General features: G+C 36.9%; 2 protein-coding genes across 5 annotated transcripts in view; one reads left to right on the top strand and one right to left on the bottom strand.

Moving 5' to 3' along the window:
- Positions 1-25419, bottom strand: part of rtf2 (replication termination factor 2) — a 69946-nt gene that overhangs the window by 16461 nt on the left and 28066 nt on the right. The gene's annotated exons all lie outside the window — the stretch shown is intronic.
- On the top strand, positions 1914-24396 carry gcnt7 (glucosaminyl (N-acetyl) transferase family member 7). The gene is made up of 4 exons (XM_024428059.2): positions 1914-2403; positions 20316-21317; positions 22050-22145; positions 22336-24396. Exons 2-4 carry the CDS (start codon positions 20351-20353, stop codon positions 22572-22574), a joined length of 1302 nt encoding a protein of 433 aa, XP_024283827.1. The 5' UTR covers positions 1914-2403; positions 20316-20350; the 3' UTR covers positions 22575-24396.

The raw sequence follows: 25419 nt of genomic DNA, 5'->3' as shown, positions 1-25419 counted from the left end.
TATATTGTAATTACTTCGCCACCATGGCCTATTTATTGCCTTACCTCATTTGCACACAATGTATATAGACTTTTTTCCCTACTGTATTATTGACTGTATGTTTGTTTATTCCATGTGTAACTTTGTGTTGTTGTATGTGTCGAACTGCTTTGCTTTATCTTGGCCAGGTCGCAGCTGTAAATGAGAACTTGTTCTCAACTAGCCTACCTGGTTAAATAAAGGGGAAATAAATCAAATAATAAATAAATATAGCTGCAACCAACTGAAATGATTTTATTCAGTGTGGAAGCAAATAGGGCTGTGAGGGTCATGGAATTTTAGATGACGGTAATTGGCCAGCCTAGCCACAGAAAAAGACAGGAACCTTTCCGCTAGACATGATTGGCTGAGATAATGGGTGGGCTGGACATGCCGAGAGATTAGTTTGGATTGGTCTGACGTGTAGCATGCTTCTGTCTATAACATGAGCTGCTCAGTATGTGTAATTGCAATTGTGGCTTTTTTCTAAATATCAGAGAGAACTGCAAAAGTGTTGCTACTGCTCTCAACATTATCCCTGAATTTAGCTTGCGCTATTGACAAAGATCCGTGGGAAAAATGTGTGATGGACTGACTACTTTCTGGAGGACGATCATGCCATGCTGACTTTCTCTGATTCAGAAAATTAATTAGACGATGAGGAAATCCCTGATTTAGGTTTTTAAAAAAAACATTGAACCAGACATTGTAGTCTTCTGGTGACAGCGATGGGGAAGAAATGGCAATCAACAGTGTTGTTGTCACAGAAGTTGACCAAGTTTTGAAATCACTGCGATGCCCGGTGGAAGCAGAGTATGATGACTAAGCAGATGGAGAAAGTTCTGGCATTTGATTGCAAATGCGGAGGGAGTCGAAAAGAGAACAAAGATGGCTGTTGTATAAAACACCTGTCTTTCCGGATTATATCCTCATACTAAGGGCAACCGTGGCATCCGTGACAGAGGGAGAAGCATTCATCCATGTATGCGAACATAGCTAGCTAATAATGCCTGTGTACCAGTGCTGGTGTAGGTCTAGGAAGCATGTTTACATGATTCTAACAGTTCACATATTAACTAGGCATATATTTTTTTTGCCCAAATGCTGCATGGACCAGTGTGGAAATGATAATAAAAGTGCAGGAATTCATTTTTTTATTTAACCTTTATTTAACTAGGCAAGTCAGTTAAGAAAAAAAAATATTATTTACAATGACGGCCTACCCCTCCCCAAACCCGGACGACTCTGGGCCAATTGTACGCCGCCCTATGGGACTCCCTATCACGATGTGTCCATAAAAACAAAAAACACTGACCTATGTGGATCACTACTGAATGTTTAATTCATTAATAAAACGAGAGGTTAGACACATGCAGACTAATAACGTCACACTCAGCCAAAGGAAGACAAAAGCCAACCAGCAGGGGGGACCTATTGTGTCCTGGTGGCAGCTCAATGTGACCTCTGAACATGTGGCCCTGTTAACACAACAAGGGCTAATCTCAGTCGCTGATCAGGCAGCAAACAAACCTTGGCTGGGGCTGTCGTCGCTGCTGGCCTCCCTCTACTCAGTACTAAACAAACCACAGGCAGCATAACCACCAGAGAGGTCTCAAAGAAAATAAAGAAACACAGACAGATAGAGACCAAGACAGATAGAGAAACAGACAGAGGCAACGAAATGAGAAGGGCAAAGAGAAAGGCAAACAGAAAGGCAAACAGAGGCAAGGAAATTATACTCCATGCTGTGACTGCTGCACATCTGAAAATGGAAGAAAAGGAGATTGGGGTGGCTTTTAAAAAAAATCAGAAATAGGTAAATGAAAGGAAGGGAGATGGGGTGAGAGAGGAGAGAGGAAAAAGAAAAAGAGAGAGAGAGAAAGAAAGAAAGAGAGATATGGGGTGAGAGGATGAGAGAGAGAAAGAGAGGAGGAAGAGAAAGAAAAGGACGTCAGGAGTAGTTTGAATGGGGGAGGAGACTGTTGGTTGCCGGTGTGTGTGTGTGTGTGCCAAAAGAGAGAGAAGCCGCCTGTTACCAGGCAGGGCCGGCCAATGTCTCAGGGGAAATGCAGAGGGAGTGCCTCAAAAACAGACGCGAGGGCAAGAAATGACAGACGCAGACGCACACACAAAACAAAAAAAACTGGGAAACACACGGAGCACAGCGACCTTGCGAGCCACGTGCTGCCCAGAGACAACTACAACAAAAGCAGCGCGCAACAACAGCTTCAGCTCCACCCGCCCATCGCTTGCCGACCAATGGTTCCAGCTCCCTGTGTGCACCTGGCATGACTCCCTGCTGGTTCCGGCTCTCCATGTTTTGGTCAGGGGTTTAATGTTTAAGATCTTCTTCAGCAAAAGGACCCGGGCTCAACTGCAATTAAGGTAACTGGCTAGCCTTTGCATGAGGCTCTTTCTCTGTGTGTGTGTTTCATTAACTCTCGGAGTTGATGAAATATTGTATTTATCGAAATGGTGGTGGTTACACACATCGCCCCGATGAGCTATTAATTACAAACACCTAAGAGTGTTTGAATATTGTGTTCATTAAACTGGTGATAAAAAAATAAACATGTCTCGATGAGAACCAGCAGTGTTTAATCTAATAATGGTAACAGGTGGTGGTAAAGTCAGCTCTTTTTGGCAATCATGACTTCCTATACTGATCTATAGTGACCTACCGTATAAAATGATTTAGAATGACCTACCGGATAAACGGCTCTATAGTGACCTACCGGATCAACTGATCTATAGTAACATACTGGATCAACTGATCTATAGTAACATACGGGATTAACTGATCTATACTGATCTGTAGTAACATACTGGATCAATTTATCTATAGTAACATACTGGATTAACTGATCTATAGTGACATACTGATCGAAAGTAACATACTGGATCAACTGATCTACAGTGACATACTGATCTATAGTTACATACTGGATCAACTGATCTGTGGTGACATACTGGATAAACTGATCTATGGTGACATACTGGATAAACTGATCTATAGTAACATACTGGATAAACTGATCCATAGTAACATACTGGATTAATTGATCGATACTGATCTATAGTAACATACTGATCAATACGGATCTATAGTAACATGCTGATCCATAGTAACATACTGGATTAACTGATCTATAGTGACATACTGGATCAACTGATCTATAGTAACATACTGGATCAACTGATCTATAGTAACATACTGATCTATAGTAACATACTGGATCAACTGATCTATAGTAACATACTGATCTATAGTAACATACTGGATTAATTGATCTATACTGATCTATAGTGACATACTGGATCAACTGATCTATAGTAACATACTGGATCAACTGATCTATACTGATCTATAGTAACATACTGGATCAACTGATCTATAGTAACATACTGGATCAACTGATCTATACTGATCTATAGTAACATACTGGATCAACTGATCTATAGTAACATACTGATCTATAGTAACATACTGGATCAACTGATCTATACTGATCTATAGTGACATACTGGATCAACTGATCTATAGTAACATACTGGATCAACTGATCTATACTGATCTATAGTAACATACTGGATCAACTGATCTATAGTAACATACTGATCTATAGTAACATACTGGATCAACTGATCTATAGCAACTATACTGGATCAACTGATCTATAGCAACATACTGATCTATACTGACATACTGATCTATACAGATCTATAGTAACATACTGATCTATAGTAACATACTGATCTATACTGATCTATAGTAACATACTGATCTATAGTAACATACTAGATCAACTGATCTATAATAACATACTGGATCAACTGATCTATAGTAACATACTGGATCAACTGATCTATAGTAACATACTGGATCAACTGATCTATAGCAACAATACTGGATCAACTGATCTATAGCAACTATACTGGATCAACTGATCTATAGCAACATACTGATCTATACTGACATACTGATCTATACAGATCTATGGTAACATACTGATCTATAGTAACATACTGAATCAACTGATCTATACTGACCTATATGGATGCATAGTAACATACTGGATCAACTGATCTATAGTAACATACTGGATCAACTGAGCTATAGTAACATATTGGATAAACTGATCTATAGTGACATACTGATCTATAGTAACATACTGGATCAACTGATCTACAGTGACATACTGATCTATAGTTACATACTGGATATACTGATCTATGGTGACATACTGGATATACTGATCTATGGTGACATACTGGATAAACTGATCTATAGTAACATACTGGATAAACTGATCTATGGTGACATACTGGATATACTGATCTATGGTGACATACTGGATAAACTGATCTATAGTAACATACTGGATAAACTGATCTATAGTAACATACTGGATTAATTGATCGATACTGATCTATAGTAACATACTGATCTATAACGATCTATAGTAACATGCTGATCCATAGTAACATACTGGATTAACTGATCTATAGTGACATACTGGATCAACTGATCTATTGTGACATACTTGATAAATACTATACTGATCTATAGTAACATACTGACCTATACTGATCTATAGTGACATACTGGATCAACTGATCTATAGTAACATACTGGATCAACTGATCTATAGTAACATACTGGATCAACTGATCTATAGTAACATACTGATCTATATTAACATACTGGATCAACTGATCTATAGTAACATACTGGATCAACTGATCTATAGCAACTATACTGGATAAACTGATCTATAGCAACATACTGATCTATACAGATCTATAGTAACATACTGATCTATACTGATCTATAGTAACATACTGGATCAACTGATCTTTGGTAACATACTGGATCAACTGATCTACAGCAACTATACTGGATCAACTGATCTATAGCAACATACTGATCTATACTGACATACTGATCTATACTAACATACTGAATCAACTGATCTATACTGACCTATATGGATCTATAGTAACATACTGGATCAACTTATCTATAGTAACATACTGGATCAACTGATCTATAGTAACATACTGGATCAACTGATCTATCGTAACATATTGGATTAACTGATCTATAGTGACATACTGATCTATAGTAACATACTGGATCAACTGATCTACAGTGACATACTGGATCAACTGATCTATGGTGACATACTGGATAAACTGATCTATAGTAACATACTGGATAAACTGATCTATAGTAACATACTGATCTATAGTAACATACTGGATTATTTGATCTACACTGATCTATAGTAACATGCTGATCCATAGTAACATACTGGATTAATTGACCTACACTGATCTAGTGACATACTGGGTCAACTGATCTATAGTGACATACTGTTTAAACTGATCTATAGTGACATACTGTATCAACTGATCTATAGTGACATACTGGATAAACTGATCTATACTGATCTATAGTGACATACTGATCTATACTGATCTATAGTAACATACTGATCTATACTGATGTATAGTAACATACTGGATCAACTGATCTATAGTGACATACTGGATAAACTGATCTATAGTAACATACTGGATAAACTGATCTATAGTAACATACTGGATAAACTGATCTATCGTAACATACTGGATAAAATGATCTATAGTGACATACTGGATAAATTGATCTATAGAAACATACTGATCTATAGTAACATACTGGATTATTTGATCTACACTGATCTATAGTAACATGCTGATCCATAGTAACATACTGGATTAACTGATCTATAGTAACATACTGGATTAATTGACCTACACTGATCTAGTGACATACTGTATCAACTGATCTATAGTGACATACTGGATAAACTGATCTATACTGATCTATAGTAACATACTGATCTATACTGATCTATAGTAACATACTGGATCAACTGATCTATAGTAACATAGTGATCTATACTGATCTATAGTAACATACTGGATCAACTGATCTATAGTAACATACTGATCTATACTGATCTATAGTAACATATGGGATTAACTGATCTACACTGATCTAGTGACATACTGGGTCAACTGATCTATAGTGACATACTGTTTAAACAGATCTATACTGATCTATAGTGACATACTGTATCAACTGATCTATAGTGACATACTGGATAAACTGATCTATACTGATCTATAGTAACATACTGATCTATAGTAACATACTGATCTATAGTAACATACTGGATCAACTGATCTATAGTAACATACTGATCTATACTGATCTGTAGTAACATACTGCATTAACTAATCTATAGTAACATACTGATCTACACTGATCTATAGTAACATACTGCATTAACTGATCTATAGTAACATACTGGATTAACTGATCTATACTGATCTATAGTAACATACGGGATTAACTGATCTATAGTGACATACTGGATCAACTGATCTATAGTAACATACGGGATTAACTGATCTATATTAACATACTGATCTATAGTAACATACTGGATCAACTGATCTATAGTGACATACTGGATAAACTGATCTATACTGATCTATAGTAACATACTGGATCAACTGATCTATAGTAACATACTGATCTATACTGATCTATAGTAACATATTGCATTAACTGATCTATAGTAACATACTGATCTACACTGATCTATAGTAACATACTGCTTTAACTGATCTATAGTAACATACTGGATTAACTGATCTATAGTAACATACGGGATTAACTGATCTATAGTGACATACTGGATCAACTGATCTATAGTAACATACAGGATTAACTGATCTATATTAACATACTGATCTATAGTAACATACTGATCTATATTAACATACTGGATCAACTGATCTATAGTAACATACTGGATCAACGGATCTATAGCAACTATATTGGATCAACTGATCTATAGCAATATACTGATCTATACTGACATACTGATCTATACAGATCTATAGTAACATACTGATCTATAGTAACATACTGGATCAACTGATCTATAGTAACATACTGAATCAACTGATCTATACTGACCTATATGGATCTATAGTAACATACTGATCTATAGTGACATACTGGATCAACTCATCTATAGTAACATACTGGATCAACTGATCTATAGTAACATACTGGATCAACTGATCTATAGTGACATACTGGATCAACTGATCTATAGTGACATACTGGATAAATTGATCTATAGAAACATACTGATCTATAGTAACATACTGGATTAATTGATCTATACTGATCTATAGTAACATACTCATCTATACCGATCTATAGTAACATGCTGATCCATAGTAACATACTGGATTAATTGATCTATACTGATCTATAGTGACATACTGGATCAACTGATCTATAGTGACATACTGGATAAACTGATCTATACTGATCTATAGTAACATACTGATCTATACTGATGTATAGTAACATACTGATCTATAGTAACATACTGGATAAACTGATCTATACTGATCTATAGTAACATACTGATCTATAGTAACATACTGGATCAACTGATCTATCGTAACATACTGATCTATACTGATCTATAGTAACATACTGATCTATAGTAACATACTGGATCAACTGATCTATAGTAACATACTGATCTATACTGATCTATAGTAACATACTGATCTATAGTAACATACTGATCTATAGTAACATACTGGATCAACTGATCTATAGTAACATACTGATCTATACTGATCTATAGTAACATACTGATCTACACTGATCTATAGTAACATACTGCATTAACTGATCTATAGTAACATACTGGATTAACTGATCTATACTGATCTATAGTAACATACGGGATTAACTGATCTATAGTGACATACTGGATCAACTGATCTATAGTAACATACGGGATTAACTGATCTATATTAACATACTGATCTATAGTAACATACTGGATCAACTGATCTATAGTGACATACTGGATAAACTGATCTATACTGATCTATAGTAACATACTGATCTATACTGATCTATAGTAACATACTGATCTATACTGATCTATTGTAACATACTGGATCAACTGATCTATAGTAACATACTGATCTATACTGATCTATAGTAACATACTGCATTAACTGATCAATAGTAACATACTGATCTACACTGATCTATAGTAACATACTGCTTTAACTGATCTATAGTAACATACTGGATTAACTGATCTATAGTAACATACGGGATTAACTGATCTATATTAACATACTGATCTATAGTAACATACTGATCTATATTAACATACTGGATCAACTGATCTATAGTAACATACTGGATCAACGGATCTATAGCAACTATATTGGATCAACTGATCTATAGCAACATACTGATCTATACTGATCTATAGTAACATACTGATCTATACTGATTTATAGTGACATACTGGATCAACTGATCTATAGTGACATACTGGATAAACTGATCTATAGTAACATACTGGATAAACTGATCTATAGTGACATACTGGATAAACTGATCTATAGTAACATACTGGATAAACTGATCTATCGTAACATACTGGATCAACTGATCTATAGTGACATACTGGATAAATTGATCTATAGAAACATACTGATCTATAGTAACATACTGGATTAATTGATCTATACTGATCTATAGTAACATGCTGATCCATAGTAACATACTGGATTAACTGATCTATAGTAACATACTGGATTAATTGACCTACACTGATCTAGTGACATACTGTATCAACTGATCTATAGTGACATACTGGATAAACTGATCTATACTGATCTATAGTAACATACTGATCTATACTGATCTATAGTAACATACTGGATCAACTGATCTATAGTAACATAGTGATCTATACTGATCTATAGTAACATACTGGATCAACTGATCTATAGTAACATACTGATCTATACTGATCTATAGTAATATACTGCATTAACTGATCTATACTGATCTATAGTAACATACGGGATTAACTGATCTACACTGATCTAGTGACATACTGGGTCAACTGATCTATAGTGACATACTGTTTAAACGGATCTATACTGATCTATAGTGACATACTGTATCAACTGATCTATAGTGACATACTGGATAAACTGATCTATACTGATCTATAGTAACATACTGATCTATAGTAACATACTGATCTATAGTAACATACTGGATCAACTGATCTATAGTAACATACTGATCTATACTGATCTATAGTAACATACTGCATTAACTGATCTATAGTAACATACTGATCTATACTGATCTATAGTAACATACTGCATTAACTGATCTATAGTAACATACTGGATTAACTGATCTATACTGATCTATAGTAACATACGGGATTAACTGATCTATAGTGACATACTGGATCAACTGATCTATAGTAACATACGGGATTAACTGATCTATATTAACATACTGATCTATAGTAACATACTGGATCAACTGATCTATAGTGACATACTGGATAAACTGATCTATACTGATCTATAGTAACATACTGGATCAACTGATCTATAGTAACATACTGATCTATACTGATCTATAGTAACATATTGCATTAACTGATCTATAGTAACATACTGATCTATACTGATCTATAGTAACATACTGGATTAACTGATCTATAGTAACATACGGGATTAACTGATCTATAGTGACATACTGGATCAACTGATCTATAGTAACATACGGGATTAACTGATCTATATTAACATACTGATCTATAGTAACATACTGATCTATATTAACATACTGGATCAACTGATCTATAGTAACATACTGGATCAACGGATCTATAGCAACTATATTGGATCAACTGATCTATAGCAACATACTGGATTAATTGATCTATACTGATCTATAGTGACATACTGGATCAACTGATCTATAGTGACATACTGGATAAACTGATCTATACTGATCTATAGTAACATACTGATCTATACTGATGTATAGTAACATACTGATCTATAGTAACATACTGGATCAACTGATCTATAGTAACATACTGATCTATACTGATCTATAGTAACATACTGCATTAACTGATCTATAGTAACATACTGATCTATAGTAACATACTGGATTAATTGATCTATAGTAACATACTCATCTATACCGATCTATAGTAACATGCTGATCCATAGTGACATACTGGATCAACTGATCTATAGTGACATACTGTTTAAATGGATCTATACTGATCTATAGTGACATACTGGATAAACTGATCTATACTGATCTATAGTAACATACTGATCTATACTAACATACTGGATCAACTGATCTATAGTAACATACTGATCTATACTGATCTATAGTAACATACTGCATTAACTGATCTATACTGATCTATAGTAACATACTGGATCAACTGATCTATAGTAACATACTGATCTATACTGATCTATAGTAACATACTGCATTAACTGATCTATACTGATCTATAGTAACATACTGGATCAACTGATCTATAGTAACATACTGATCTATACTGATCTATAGTAACATACTGCATTAACTGATCTATACTGATCTATAGTAACATACTGCATTAACTGATCTATAGTAACATACTGATCTATACTGATCTATAGTAACATACTGATCTATACTAACATACTGGATCAACTGATCTATAGTAACATACTGATCTATACTGATCTATAGTAACATACTGCATTAACTGATCTATACTGATCTATAGTAACATACTGGATCAACTGATCTATAGTAACATACTGATCTATACTGATCTATAGTAACATACTGCATTAACTGATCTATACTGATCTATAGTAACATACTGCATTAACTGATCTATAGTAACATACTGATCTATACTGATCTATAGTAACATACTGCATTAACTGATCTATAGTAACATACTGATCTATACTGATCTATAGTAACATACTGCATTAACTGATCTATAGTAACATACTGGATCAACTTATCTATACTGATCTATAGTAACATACGGGATTAACTGATCTATAGTGAAATACTGGATCAACTGATCTATAGTAACATACTGGATCAACTTATCTATACTGATCTATAGTAACATACGGGATTAACTGATCTATAGTGAAATACTGGATCAACTGATCTATAGTAACATACGGGATCAACTGATCTATAGTAACATACTGATCTATAGTAACATACTGGATCAACTGATCTATAGTAACATACTGGATCAACTGATCTATAGCAACTATATTGGATCAACTGATCTATAGCAACATACTGATCTATACTGACATACTGATCTATACAGATCTATAGTAACATACTGATCTATAGTGACATACTGGATCAACTGATCTATAGTAACATACTGAATCAACTGATCTATACTGACCTATATGGATCTATAGTAACATACTGATCTATACTGATCTATAGTAACATACTGGATCAACTGATCTATAGTAACATACTGGATCAACTGATCTATAGTAACATACTGATCTATACTGTTCTATAGTAACATACTGCATTAACTGATCTATAGTAACATACTGGATTAACTGATCTATACTGATCTATAGTAACATACTGATCTATAGTAACATACTGCATTAACTGATCTATAGTAACATACTGATCTATACTGATCTATATTAACATACTGGATCAACTGATCTATAGTAACATACTGGATCAACGGATCTATAGCAACTATATTGGATCAACTGATCTATAGCAACATACTGATCTATACTGATCTATAGTAACATACTGATCTATACTGATTTATAGTGACATACTGGATCAACTGATCTATAGTGACATACTGGATAAACTGATCTATAGTAACATACTGGATAAACTGATCTATCGTAACATACTGGATAAAATGATCTATAGTGACATACTGGATAAATTGATCTATAGAAATATACTGATCTATAGTAACATACTGGATTATTTGATCTACACTGATCTATAGTAACATGCTGATCCATAGTAACATACTGGATTAACTGATCTATAGTAACATACTGGATTAATTGACCTACACTGATCTAGTGACATACTGTATCAACTGATCTATAGTGACATACTGGATAAACTGATCTATACTGATCTATATTAACATACTGATCTATACTGATCTATAGTAACATACTGGATCAACTGATCTATAGTAACATAGTGATCTATACTGATCTATAGTAACATACTGGATCAACTGATCTATAGTAACATACTGATCTATACTGATCTATAGTAATATACTGCATTAACTGATCTATACTGATCTATAGTAACATACGGGATTAACTGATCTACACTGATCTAGTGACATACTGGGTCAACTGATCTATAGTGACATACTGTTTAAACGGATCTATACTGATCTATAGTGACATACTGTATCAACTGATCTATAGTGACATACTGGATAAACTGATCTATACTGATCTATAGTAACATACTGATCTATAGTAACATACTGATCTATAGTAACATACTGGATCAACTGATCTATAGTAACATACTGATCTATACTGATCTATAGTAACATACTGCATTAACTGATCTATAGTAACATACTGATCTATACTGATCTATAGTAACATACTGCATTAACTGATCTATACTGATCTATAGTAACATACGGGATTAACTGATCTATAGTGACATACTGGATCAACTGATCTATAGTAACATACGGGATTAACTGATCTATATTAACATACTGATCTATAGTAACATACTGGATCAACTGATCTATAGTGACATACTGGATAAACTGATCTATACTGATCTATAGTAACATACTGGATCAACTGATCTATAGTAACATACTGATCTATACTGATCTATAGTAACATATTGCATTAACTGATCTATAGTAACATACTGATCTATACTGATCTATAGTAACATACTGGATTAACTGATCTATAGTAACATACGGGATTAACTGATCTATAGTGACATACTGGATCAACTGATCTATAGTAACATACGGGATTAACTGATCTATATTAACATACTGATCTATAGTAACATACTGATCTATATTAACATACTGGATCAACTGATCTATAGTAACATACTGGATCAACGGATCTATAGCAACTATATTGGATCAACTGATCTATAGCAACATACTGGATTAATTGATCTATACTGATCTATAGTGACATACTGGATCAACTGATCTATAGTGACATACTGATCTATACTGATCTATAGTAACATACTGCATTAACTGATCTATAGTAACATACTGATCTATAGTAACATACTGGATTAATTGATCTATAGTAACATACTCATCTATACCGATCTATAGTAACATGCTGATCCATAGTGACATACTGGATCAACTGATCTATAGTGACATACTGTTTAAATGGATCTATACTGATCTATAGTGACATACTGGATAAACTGATCTATACTGATCTATAGTAACATACTGATCTATACTAACATACTGGATCAACTGATCTATAGTAACATACTGATCTATACTGATCTATAGTAACATACTGCATTAACTGATCTATACTGATCTATAGTAACATACTGGATCAACTGATCTATAGTAACATACTGATCTATACTGATCTATAGTAACATACTGCATTAACTGATCTATACTGATCTATAGTAACATACTGCATTAACTGATCTATAGTAACATACTGATCTATACTGATCTATAGTAACATACTGCATTAACTGATCTATAGTAACATACTGATCTATACTGATCTATAGTAACATACTGCATTAACTGATCTATAGTAACATACTGGATCAACTTATCTATACTGATCTATAGTAACATACGGGATTAACTGATCTATAGTGAAATACTGGATCAACTGATCTATAGTAACATACGGGATCAACTGATCTATAGTAACATACTGATCTATAGTAACATACTGGATCAACTGATCTATAGTAACATACTGGATCAACTGATCTATAGTAACATACTGATCTATAGTAACATACTGGATCAACTGATCTATAGTAACATACTGGATCAACTGATCTATAGCAACTATATTGGATCAACTGATCTATAGCAACATACTGATCTATACTGACATACTGATCTATACAGATCTATAGTAACATACTGATCTATAGTGACATACTGGATCAACTGATCTATAGTAACATACTGAATCAACTGATCTATACTGACCTATATGGATCTATAGTAACATACTGATCTATACTGATCTATAGTAACATACTGGATCAACTGATCTATAGTAACATACTGGATCAACTGATCTATAGTAACATACTGATCTATACTGTTCTATAGTAACATACTGCATTAACTGATCTATAGTAACATACTGGATTAACTGATCTATACTGATCTATAGTAACATACTGATCTATAGTAACATACTGCATTAACTGATCTATAGTAACATACTGATCTATACTGATATATAGTAACATACTGCATTAACTGATCTATAGTAACATACTGGATCAACTGATCTATACTGATCTATAGTAACATACGGGATTAACTGATCTATAGTGACATACTGGATCCACTGATCTATAGTAACATACGGGATCAACTGATCTATAGTAACATACTGATCTATAGTAACATACGGGATCAACTGATCTATAGTAACATACTGATCTATAGTAACATACTGGATCAACTGATCTATAGTAACATACTGGATCAACTGATCTATAGCAACTATACTGGATCAACTGATCTACAGCAACTATATTGGATCAACTGATCTATAGTAACATACTGAATTAACTGATCTATACTAACCATTATGGATCTATAGTAACATACTGATCTATAGTAACATACGGGATTAACTGATCTATAGTGACATACTGGATCAACTGATCTATTGTGACATACTGGATAAACTGATCTATACTGATCTATAGTAACATACTGATCTATAGTAACATACTGGATCAACTGATCTATAGTAACGTACTGATCTATAGTAACATACTGGATTAGCTGATCTATAGTAACATACTGGATCAACTGATCTATAGTAACATACTGATCTATAGTAACATACTGAATTAACTGATCTATAGTGACATACGGGATCAACTGATCTATAGTAACATACTGATCTATACTGATCTATAGTGACATACGGGATCAACTGATCTATAGTGACATACTGTTTAAACGGATCTATACTGATCTATAGCAACATACTGGATGAACTATAGATCAGTTAACTGGATAAACTGCATTCTACACAATGTTTTGAGTTGTCGAAATTAAACAACTCCAGTCGACGATTTAACTTCCAGTTAAAATGTTTCCTATTAACTGTTACTGCAACAATGAATCAATGGCAGTTAAAACATTTGTCATGAGCAAACAAGACAGCTACACTACTTCACGGGTCAGTATGCCTAGACAGCTTTCTCTGTCTGTTGACGTAGTTACTGCAGAGATCAAATTTGTTTGTTCTTTTCCTAATGTCACGATGGCCTGTGTCCTTTCTGTGAGAGACCCTTGTGATCTCATTATACTCTCACACGTTTCCATAACAAGCCCAATGTCCAAATCTCTGCGACGGGTTGCCACCGATTACAGGGTTTCAGCAAGTCTCAGGTGAATACGTCTCTCTAGTGTGCTGTTAGGCGACTCTAGAGGGTGTTAAAGAGTAAAACGTCTCCTTTTTCTAGACGATTCTTATTGACTCTCGGTGAACGAAGCAAAGCAGTGTAGCTCAATTCGTAGGGAGATAATTAATCTGTTAGCAGGAGCAACTGGTAGATCGACGTGATGATTAAGCCGTGTCCACTTATTATTGAAAAATGTAAATGAATGAAGGTAACGACGGCCATATGCTTCTATTTAGAGAAGGGATATTGTATTTAGGAGCTAGAGTGTTTCCGCTGTAGTCATTTACATATGGTGTGGCGCCACGGCAAAATCATGGCTAGATCCTCCAGAAAAAGATGTAATATGAAGAAATAAAAACACTTTGAAGATGCTAGAACAGTCAACATTTACTTTTCTTCTACAAACAAAACAGGTAATGAATATAAAAATCAGACTACCCCATAGTAGAAAAGTTAGTCTAGTTACAGTGCCTTCAGAAACTATTCACACCCCTCGACATTTTCCACATTCTGTTGTGTTACAGCCTGAATTTAAAATGGATAAAATTGTGATTTTGTGACACTGGCCTACACACAATACCCCATAATGTCAAAGTGGAATTACAAAATAATTATACTGAACAAAAACATCAACGCAACATGCGAAGTGTTGGTCCCATGTTTCATGAGCTAAAATAAAATATCCCTGGAATGTTACACAAGCACAAAAAGCTTATTTCTCACAAATGTTGTACACAAATTTGTTTACATCCTATATAGTGAGCATTTGTCCATTGCCAAGATAATCCATCCACCTGACAGGAGTGGAATATCAAGAAGCTGATTAAACAGCATGATCATTACACATGTGCACCTCGTGCTGGGGAGAAAAAAAAAGGCCACTCTAAAATGTGCAGTTTTGTCACGCAACCCAATGCCACAGATGTCTGAAGTTGCAATTGGCATGCTGACTGCAGGAATGTCCACCAGAGCTGTTGCCAGAGAATTGAACTTACATTTCTTTACCGGAAGCCGCCTCCAACGTCATTTTAGAGAATTTGGCAGTACGTCCAACCGGCCTCACAACCGCAGACTGTGTGTAACCACGTCAGCCCAGGACTTCCACATTCGGCTTCTTAACCTGCGGGATCATCTTAAACCAGTCATCTGGATAGCTTATGAAACTGTGGGTTTGCACAACCAAAGCGGAACCAAGCGGATTGCCCAATGGTGGAGGTGGGGTTATGGTATGGGCAGGCATAAGCTACAGACCATGAATACAATAGTATTTTATCAATGGCAATTCGAATGCACAGAGATACCCTGACGAGATCCTGAGGCCCATTGTCATGTCATTCATCCGCCGCCACACCTCATGTTTCAGCATGATAATGTACAGCCCCATGTATCTGTACACAATTCCCGGAAGCTGAAAATGTCCCTGTTGTCATGGCCTGCATGCTCAATGTCACCCATTCAGCATGTTTGGGATGATCTGGATCGATGTGTACGACAGCGTTTCCCAGTTCCCGCCAATATCCAGCAACTTTGCACAGCCATTGAAGAGGAGTGGGAAAACATTCCACAGACCACAATCAACAGCCTGATCAACTCTATAGGAAGATGTGTCATGCTGCAAGAGGCAAATGGTGGTCGCACAGGATACCGACTGGTTTTCTGCTCCACATCCCTACCATTTTTCCTAAGGTATCAGGGACCAACATATGCATATCTGTATTCCCAGTCATGTGAAATCCATAGATTAGGGCCTAATTTATTTATTTTAAATTGACTGATTTCCTCATATGAAACTGTAACTCTTTTGTATAGACTAAAAATGAAAAGCTGAAATGTCGGGAGTCAATAAGTATTCCATCCATTTTATGTGCTTAACAAGTCACATAATAAGTTGCATGTACTCACTATGTGCAATAATAGTGTTTAACATCATTTTTTTATGACTACCTCATCTCTGTGCCCCACACAAACAATTATCTGTAAGGTCTCTCAGTCGAGCAGTGAATTTCAAATACAACCACAAAGACCAGGGAGGTTTTTCGAATGCCTCGCATTGAAGATCCCCCATTGGTAGACAAAAAAATTAAATAAAAGACATTGAATATCCATTTGAGCATGGTGAAGTTAGTAATTATACTTTGAATGGTTTATCAACACACCCAGTCACAACAAAGATACAGGCATCCTTCCTAACTCAGTTGCCTCAAGAGGAAGGAAACCGTTCAACGATTTCACCATGAGGCCAATGGTGACTTTAAAACAGTTACAGAGTTGAATGGCTTTGATAGGAGAAAACTGATGATGGATCAACAACATTGTAGTTACTCCACAATACTAACCTAAATTACGGGGTGAAAAGAAGGAAACCTGTATAGAATACAAATACTCCAAAACATGCATCCTGTTTGCAATAAGGCACTAATGTAAAACAGCAAAAAATGTGTCAATGACATTCACTTTATGTCCTGAATAAAAAGCATTATGTTTGGGACATATCCAACAACACGTCACCGAGTACCACTCTTCATATTTTCAAGCATGGTGGTGGCTGCATCATGGTATGGGTATGCTTGTCATCGGCCATGACTAGGGAGTACTTTTTTTAAATATAAAAATAATTGGAATAGAAGCAAGCACACAGGCAAAATCCTTGAGGAAAACCTGGTTCAGTCTGCTCTCCAACAGACACTGGGAGACAAATTCACCTTTCAGCAGGACAATAACGAAAAACACAAGGCCAAATAAACACAACATTCCTAAGTGGTACAGTTTTGACTTAAATTGACTTGAAAATCTATGGCAAGACTTGAAAATGGCTGTCTAGCAATGATCAACAACCAACTTGACAGAGCTTTAAGTTTTTTAAAGAATAAATGTGCAAATATTGTACAATCCAGGTGTGCAAAGAGACTTACCCAGAAAGACTCATAGCTGTAATCGCTGCCAAGGTGATTCTAACATTCTAACAACTCAGGGGTGTGAATACTTATGTAAAATAGACATCTGTATTTAATTTTCATTTAACATGCAAACATGTTTTAAAACATTTTCACTTTTTCATTATGGGATATTGTGTGTAGATGGGTGAAAAGAAAAATCTATTTAATCCATTTTGATTTCAGGCTGTAACACAACAAAATGTGGACTAAGTAAAGAGGTATGGATACTTTCTGGAAGGCACTGTACCTAGTCAGCTTTTTGTTGTGTGTTCTATACAAGATAACTATTCCTCTACAGGTGCATTCATGTGCCATAGGGAGGGAAATACATTCATGCATTCTGACAAGCAGTCAATGCACAAGTTTTACAATCACGGGGAAAACAGCAGTTCTGATGGCCATTGTTAAAAATCGGGGGGATCCTAGTTTTCCATTCCTACTTTATTTATTTCTCAACTCCTAAATATGCAGAGTCATGGTTAAGCATGTTACCGCTCCACAATTTGCTATGAGTGCATAGAGGAGAGTGGGGCTAGAGGTAACAAGGCTCAATTACAGGGTAACTTGGTGTAAAACACCACCCCACCTAAAAATATGTTTATCTGAGAAGTAGAGTTACCCCGGGTAGCAGTTTACCAAGTTACCCTAAAAGGTAGTGCTACATTACATTCACTGTGTTTATGTATGTTTTTTGGGACATAAAATTCATCAATAGGATGCTATCTAGTTAAAAGATCACATTTGGTATCTAGAAAATGATTAGCCAAATAGGGTACAGTGGGTAAATGCAGATAGGCAACCCCATGCTTTAGCCTATTTATTTATTGCCAAAATACTGCATCAGTTGGGCAACAGGTGATAAATCTCATTGCTAAATGTGCATGCTCCAATATGTTAAACATCATTTAAACAAATCATTTAGCCAATATGGTGTCAACATAATTTAAACAAAAATCATTTTTGGACTAGAATGTCCTTTTAAAAAGTCACCAGAACTGAGCTTCTCAGTCCTTCTTCATACATATTATTTTTTTAATGTTTTATTTAACCAGGAAGAAATCCCTCTTTTGCAATGTAGACCTGACCAAGAAAGCAGCAGCAGTCCATACAACATTAAAACATTTCGACATACAATACAAACAGCACAACACGTTATTAAGAGTGGATTAGGCCTACAGGAAACACGTACACACCTCAACAGAAGGAGCACGAGTACATCTATGTGAAACGTAGTTTGCAGACTGTTCCATGCCTCTGTTGCACAAAAGGAAAAGGCAATATTGCCTCACTTGGTAACGGCCCTGGGGACCTGGGAAGCAATTACCTAGTAGACTGCTAGTGGTAAAAGAGAGCAAGCTACCTGTACTGCTTAGTGTTTCATTTCTTCAACTTCCTGAGCCGGGTTCCTAAGTCCATCCAGCTGCACTGGCAATGTATTTTCTCTCTAAACACTTGTTTCATGAGTCTGAATCTGTTATTATCGGACTACTACGAGCTCCATAGAAAGCTGCTCTTTCTTGCTGTATGCTGGATCGTTAAACACCTCTAGAAAGAACCCCAACTAAGCAGCACCAAGGAAACAAAAGATTCAGATTGTAAAACATTGTCATGGATAATTTTGGGTCTTCTGTATGGAAGGGTCAGAGTCTTAGAGACTTTTACTGTCTCGAGTCGGGCTTTGTTGTTTCAAAGCACAGCCTAACCTTGGTCTTTTGTTGCAGGTGGTTGCGTGGTGTCCGTCCGGTGCTGGATTATTATGCTCCAGCTGGAAGGCACCAAGTGCAGTTTCCTGTTCTGCCTGGGAATCTGCATGTTCATCTGCTCTGTGATCTACCTGAGTACCAAGGCCCCTACAGATCCCCAGGCTCAGCACGGGCCCTTGGGCTGCAGGCCCTTCTCCCAGTACTGCCAAGCCTTCCTCCCCAGCACTGATGGCTCTCCAGCATGGCAACGCCACGACTGCCAGGTGGAGAGCTATCTTCTGGGTATGGGGGGTGGAGGTGGGGACCTGGACTGCTCCCGCCTGGTGAGGGAGCTCCACTTCATCACCAGCCCGCTGAGTCGTGAGGAGGAAGACTACCCTCTGGCCTTCATCCTCACCGTCCACAAGGAGCTCGAGCTGCTCGTGCGCCTGCTGAGGGCCATCTACGCACCCCAGAATGTCTACTGTATCCATGTGGACGTCAAGGCTCCGCAGGAGTACAGTGAAGCCGTGGATAGCCTGGTGGGCTGCTTCCCCAACGTGTTCCTGGTCAGCCGCAGCGAGATGGTGACCTACGCCGGCTACTCGCGGCTACAGGCTGACATCAACTGTATGAGGGACCTGGTGGCATCTCCGGTGCCCTGGAGGAAGGTGGTCAACCTGTGCGGCCAGGACTTCCCCGTCAAGAGCAACCTGGAGCTGGTGCGCTACATGCAGAGCAAGAAGTGGAGGGACAGGAACATGACCCCGGGCATCAAGCAGCCGGCGTCCATGAGGCACCGGACTCAGCTGAGGTACAGGGAGATCAGGGGCTTCCTTGTGGCCCCCAAGCGAGGAACACCAAAGAAGGGTGCTCCACCCCATGGGGTGCAGATTTACTTTGGAACAGCCTACTATGCGCTAACAAGGACCTTTGTGGAGTTTGTACTGAGAAGTCAGGTGTCCAGGGACTTGCTGGAGTGGTCCAAAGACACATTCAGCCCAGATGAGCACTACTGGGTGACACTCAATCACATCAAAGGTAAAGGCCAGGCTTTAGAACCGCTCATAAAAAGCAACTTTGTAATACAGTGGCCAATAGAAGTTCATCTCCTCAACACCCTTGGTACTGAGCTTATGGCAATATATAGGGACATTTAGAACTGTTACATCCGTGAGGAAAACAGATGAGACTTCTACAACCCTAGACCTTTCCATATGCTACACACAACCTTTCCAATTTGAAATGCATTCCAAAAGCAAACACCTAGGAGAAGAAAAAGCTATGCGAAGTCAATAAATCCTGGCGGCCCAGTACCTGTGAGTTCATGTAATTTCATGAAAGGCAAACAAATGTATTTGGGATGTTCACTGTTCAAAGATTACTTTTAGCCTTTATAAAGCTTGAAACTTAAAGGAATGTGTTCAACATCCCCACATTGTTTCAAGTACAGTAGGGCAGCCTAGCTCAATCAATTTTATAAAGCCATTTTTACATGAGCAGTTGTCAAAGTGCTTTACAGATGCTCAGCCTAAATCCCCAAAGAGCAAGTAATGCAGATGCAGTGGCTAGGAAAAACTCCCTAAAAGGACTTAAAATTAAGTTTGGGGGAATTCATTCATACTGTAGGCTCTGATTTATTTGCAGCTTGCTTTATCTACAGTGTATGAGTAGATCAGTGTCCCATGAATCATTGATGACAATCAAAAGGCTTTGAATAATGAAATGTGAGAATGAGATTTAATCTGTTTTGAATCGGTTATCTGCTCCTAGAAGCGCCAGGAAGTCATGTAGACGGAGGTTGGAGCGGCGAGATCCGGGCAATAAAATGGAGGGACCAAGAGGGGATGGAACACAATGGATGCAAAGGTACCACAACTCCTGATCCCAGTCATTGTCAGTTTACAGTCTTGACCTCCCTTGTCTAGGGCATGTTTTGCTCTTTGGTTCCAGATTAGATTAGCCTTCTGATTAGGAAGTAAACAGTTTACACAACAGCAGTTGACACTGATCTGATCTCATCTTGATGCCCTTTCTGCTGCTGCTCGTCTTTCCGCAGGTCGTTATGTCAGGGACATCTGCATCTACGGTCTGGAGGATTTGCAGTGGATCATCAACAGAAACAGCATGTTTGCCAACAAGTTTGAGAGCAAGACATTCCCAGATGCTTTGGACTGCCTGGAGCAGTGGCACAGGGAAAAGGTCCTGCAGCAAGCCACGGTTCCCATTCAGTCATGGTGGCAACTTGCCACGCAAGGCAACAAAACCGGTCTTTTCAACGCCACAGTGGGACTTTGACGAGTCCGTGGGGTTCCTCCTGACCGGAATGTACATCTCCAATAGACTTGTTGGTTACTGAATCGCTTTAGAGGGCTGTACTAAAGTGTGCTGCTAGGGTGTGCTGCTTGGTGCGTTCAGCCCAAATCTTGAGAATGTCACTGCATGGATACGTAATTAAAAATTGAATTCCTCTCCAATCGTAGGAAACCGAATGCGAGGTGACCAGAGAAGACTTGTTATTGACATATCTCGGTTGTCCTGAAATGCTTTTTGATAAAAAACTTTAAAAACTTGGTGTATCACTAAAGCCACATGCCTGAATAGTTTCTGCATATATTATGACAACATTGTGAACATGTTGTTCCTTTTTTCGGCTGTTTGAGCACACAATTTTTTTTTATTGAGACAAATCAAAGTTCAGTAGCCGTTCAGTAGCCGAAGTCTACGCCCATTCGTCAGTGATTGGTCTACAGTACTACTCCTACTAGGAGTGGGAATAGGGCTGAGCGATATGGACAAAATATCATATTACAATGTTTTTGACGGTATTTTTTAAATTTTTAATAAAAGTTCTAAATATGCTTTATGAGTAGTTCTAGGATGGCTTCAGTGGGGGTTCTCTCTATTTATACCATGTATCAAACTCATTCCACGGAGGGCCGAGTGTCTGTTGGTTTTTGCTCCTCCATTGTATTTGATTGATGAATTGAAATACTGTTATAGAAGGTCAAGTAAAAACTCAAACCGGTCTGTGCATCAATACTGGTACTGTATATAGTAAAATAGGGTATACCGCCCAGCCCTAAGCGAGAAGTATGGACTGGATTCTTCAATCACGTGTTTGTTGTCATTCAACGAGAGAGGACTAGTTTTCATGCACATTTTTTCTCTTGAGAAATACTGCACCAAACATCTTAGATGTAAAATTGCATAACTAAGACAACCTCTGCAAAAATGTCAACATTTATTACAGATTTCTTGATTAATCTTACATTAATTTGGGATATTTTGAGGAAGTGTACTGGCTATGTTGTTGCTAGGGTGGCTCAAGAGGGACAAATATTCATTTTTGTAATATTGCCACTTTATTTCTAGACGAGTTCTGCTTGGAGCAAACCAAACCTCGAACTATGTATAATGACGCCTTAAGGGGCACATTGGTTGAGAGGATGACGCAACCATAATCAGTAAGGAATTCATAAGTCCCCCCCGCTGCACCACACAAGGCCCTTCAGAGACATGTGGTGCACTTTGACAACAGACCCAAATAAGCCACTGTACCAAAGGGATTCAGTAAACTTTACAGGCGAGACCAATACACAACTCTCTGAACATGGTGGCTTGGATGTGTGGCAACAACTTGGAAATGTATTGCCATTTCAAAAACGAAAAAAAATATATGTTTTTTGTTACACTGGATTACATGTTAAGAACAATCTATTTAAAGTAAGCTATTATATTTGTCCTGCTTAAAAAGCTGAATGTCTCCCTGTGTCTGTTGGAAAGCAGACTGAATCAAGTTCTCCTCTAGGATTTTGCCGGTGCTTAGCTCTATTCTGTTTACCCCCCCCCAAGAACCTCCCTAGTCCTTGCCAAGCATACCCATAACATGATGCAGCCACCACCATTGAAAATATGAAGCGTGGTACACAGTGATGTGTTGGATTTGCCCCAAACATTTTTTATTCAGGACATAAATGTTATTTTCTTTGCCACATTTTTTGCAGTTTTATTTGAGTACCTTATTGTAAACAAGATGCATATTTTTGAATATTTATATTTATTCTGTACAGTCTTACTTCTTTTCACTCTGTCATTTCAGTTAGTATTGTGGAGTAACTACGTTGTTGATCCGTCCTCAGTTCTCTCCTTTCACAGCCATTAAACCACGTTAATGTTACCATTGGCCTCATGGTTTCCTTCCTCTCCGGCAACGTCTCTGGCAAAGCCTGTAACTTTGTAGTGACTGCGTATAATTGTAATTAATAACTTCACCATGCTCAAAAGGGATATTCAATGTCTGATTTTCTTCCTCCATTTTTTACAAATCTACCAATAGGTGCCCTCGCTTATCTTTGTGGTTGACTCTGGTGTTTGAAATTCACTGCTCGACTTTGGGACATTATAGATAATTGTGTGTGTGGGGGTACGGAGATGAGGTAGTCATTCAAAATATCATGTTAAACACTATGGCACAGAGAGTGAGTCCGTTTAACTTATGTGACTTGTTAAAAAAAAAAAAATCCCCCTTAACATTTTTAGGCTTGCCATAAGAAAGGGGTTGAATACGTATTGACTCGACATTTGTTTTTGATTTTGTATTAATATGTAACAATTTCTAAAAACATAACTCCACTTTTAAATTATGAGGTACTACGTGTAGGCCAGCGACAGCACTGTGTGTAAAGCTGTCATCAAGGTGAAGGGTGGCTACTTTGAAGAATATCAAATATAAAATATCTGGATTTGTTTAATACTTTTTTTTGTTACTACATGATTCCATGTGTGTTATTCCATAGTTTTGATATCTTCACTATTATTCTATATTTGCACCAATTGAAGAGAACAGGTTCCAACAAATGGAAATTAGGAAGAGGCTGTTATGGTATTCAACTTCCACTTTGACATCAAACCATTTTCAAATGTTGTAAACACAATTGATTTAACATGTGATATTATCAAGGGCTTTGTTTATGGAAATCGTACAGCATACATTTTTTTTTAACCCAAAACTTGTTTGTTTTGAAGTGTTCATGGAAATTCCCAAATGCTTTGAATACATTAAACATTGGAGTCAGAGAGGTGACCTGTTGTGTTGCTCCCTCTGCCTATACCACAGCAGCATCTGTTTCCTATCATCTGG

Source organism: Oncorhynchus tshawytscha, linkage group LG07, assembly GCF_018296145.1.
Source record: "Oncorhynchus tshawytscha isolate Ot180627B linkage group LG07, Otsh_v2.0, whole genome shotgun sequence".
NCBI classification, from domain to species: domain Eukaryota; kingdom Metazoa; phylum Chordata; class Actinopteri; order Salmoniformes; family Salmonidae; genus Oncorhynchus; species Oncorhynchus tshawytscha.
This window is presented reverse-complemented; position numbering and strand designations above follow the sequence as displayed.

What these genes read in the sequence shown, in the direction of transcription:
- gcnt7 (XM_024428059.2), top strand. Translation starts at nt 20,351, where the DNA reads ATGCTCCAGCTGGAAGGCACCAAGTGCAGTTTCCTGTTCTGCCTGGGA. An exon ending in GACACTCAATCACATCAAAG is followed by an intron (nt 21,318 to 22,049) that starts GTAAAGGCCAGG and finishes ATCTGCTCCTAG; the next exon opens with AAGCGCCAGGAAGTCATGTA. An exon ending in GGAACACAATGGATGCAAAG is followed by an intron (nt 22,146 to 22,335) that starts GTACCACAACTC and finishes GTCTTTCCGCAG; the next exon opens with GTCGTTATGTCAGGGACATC.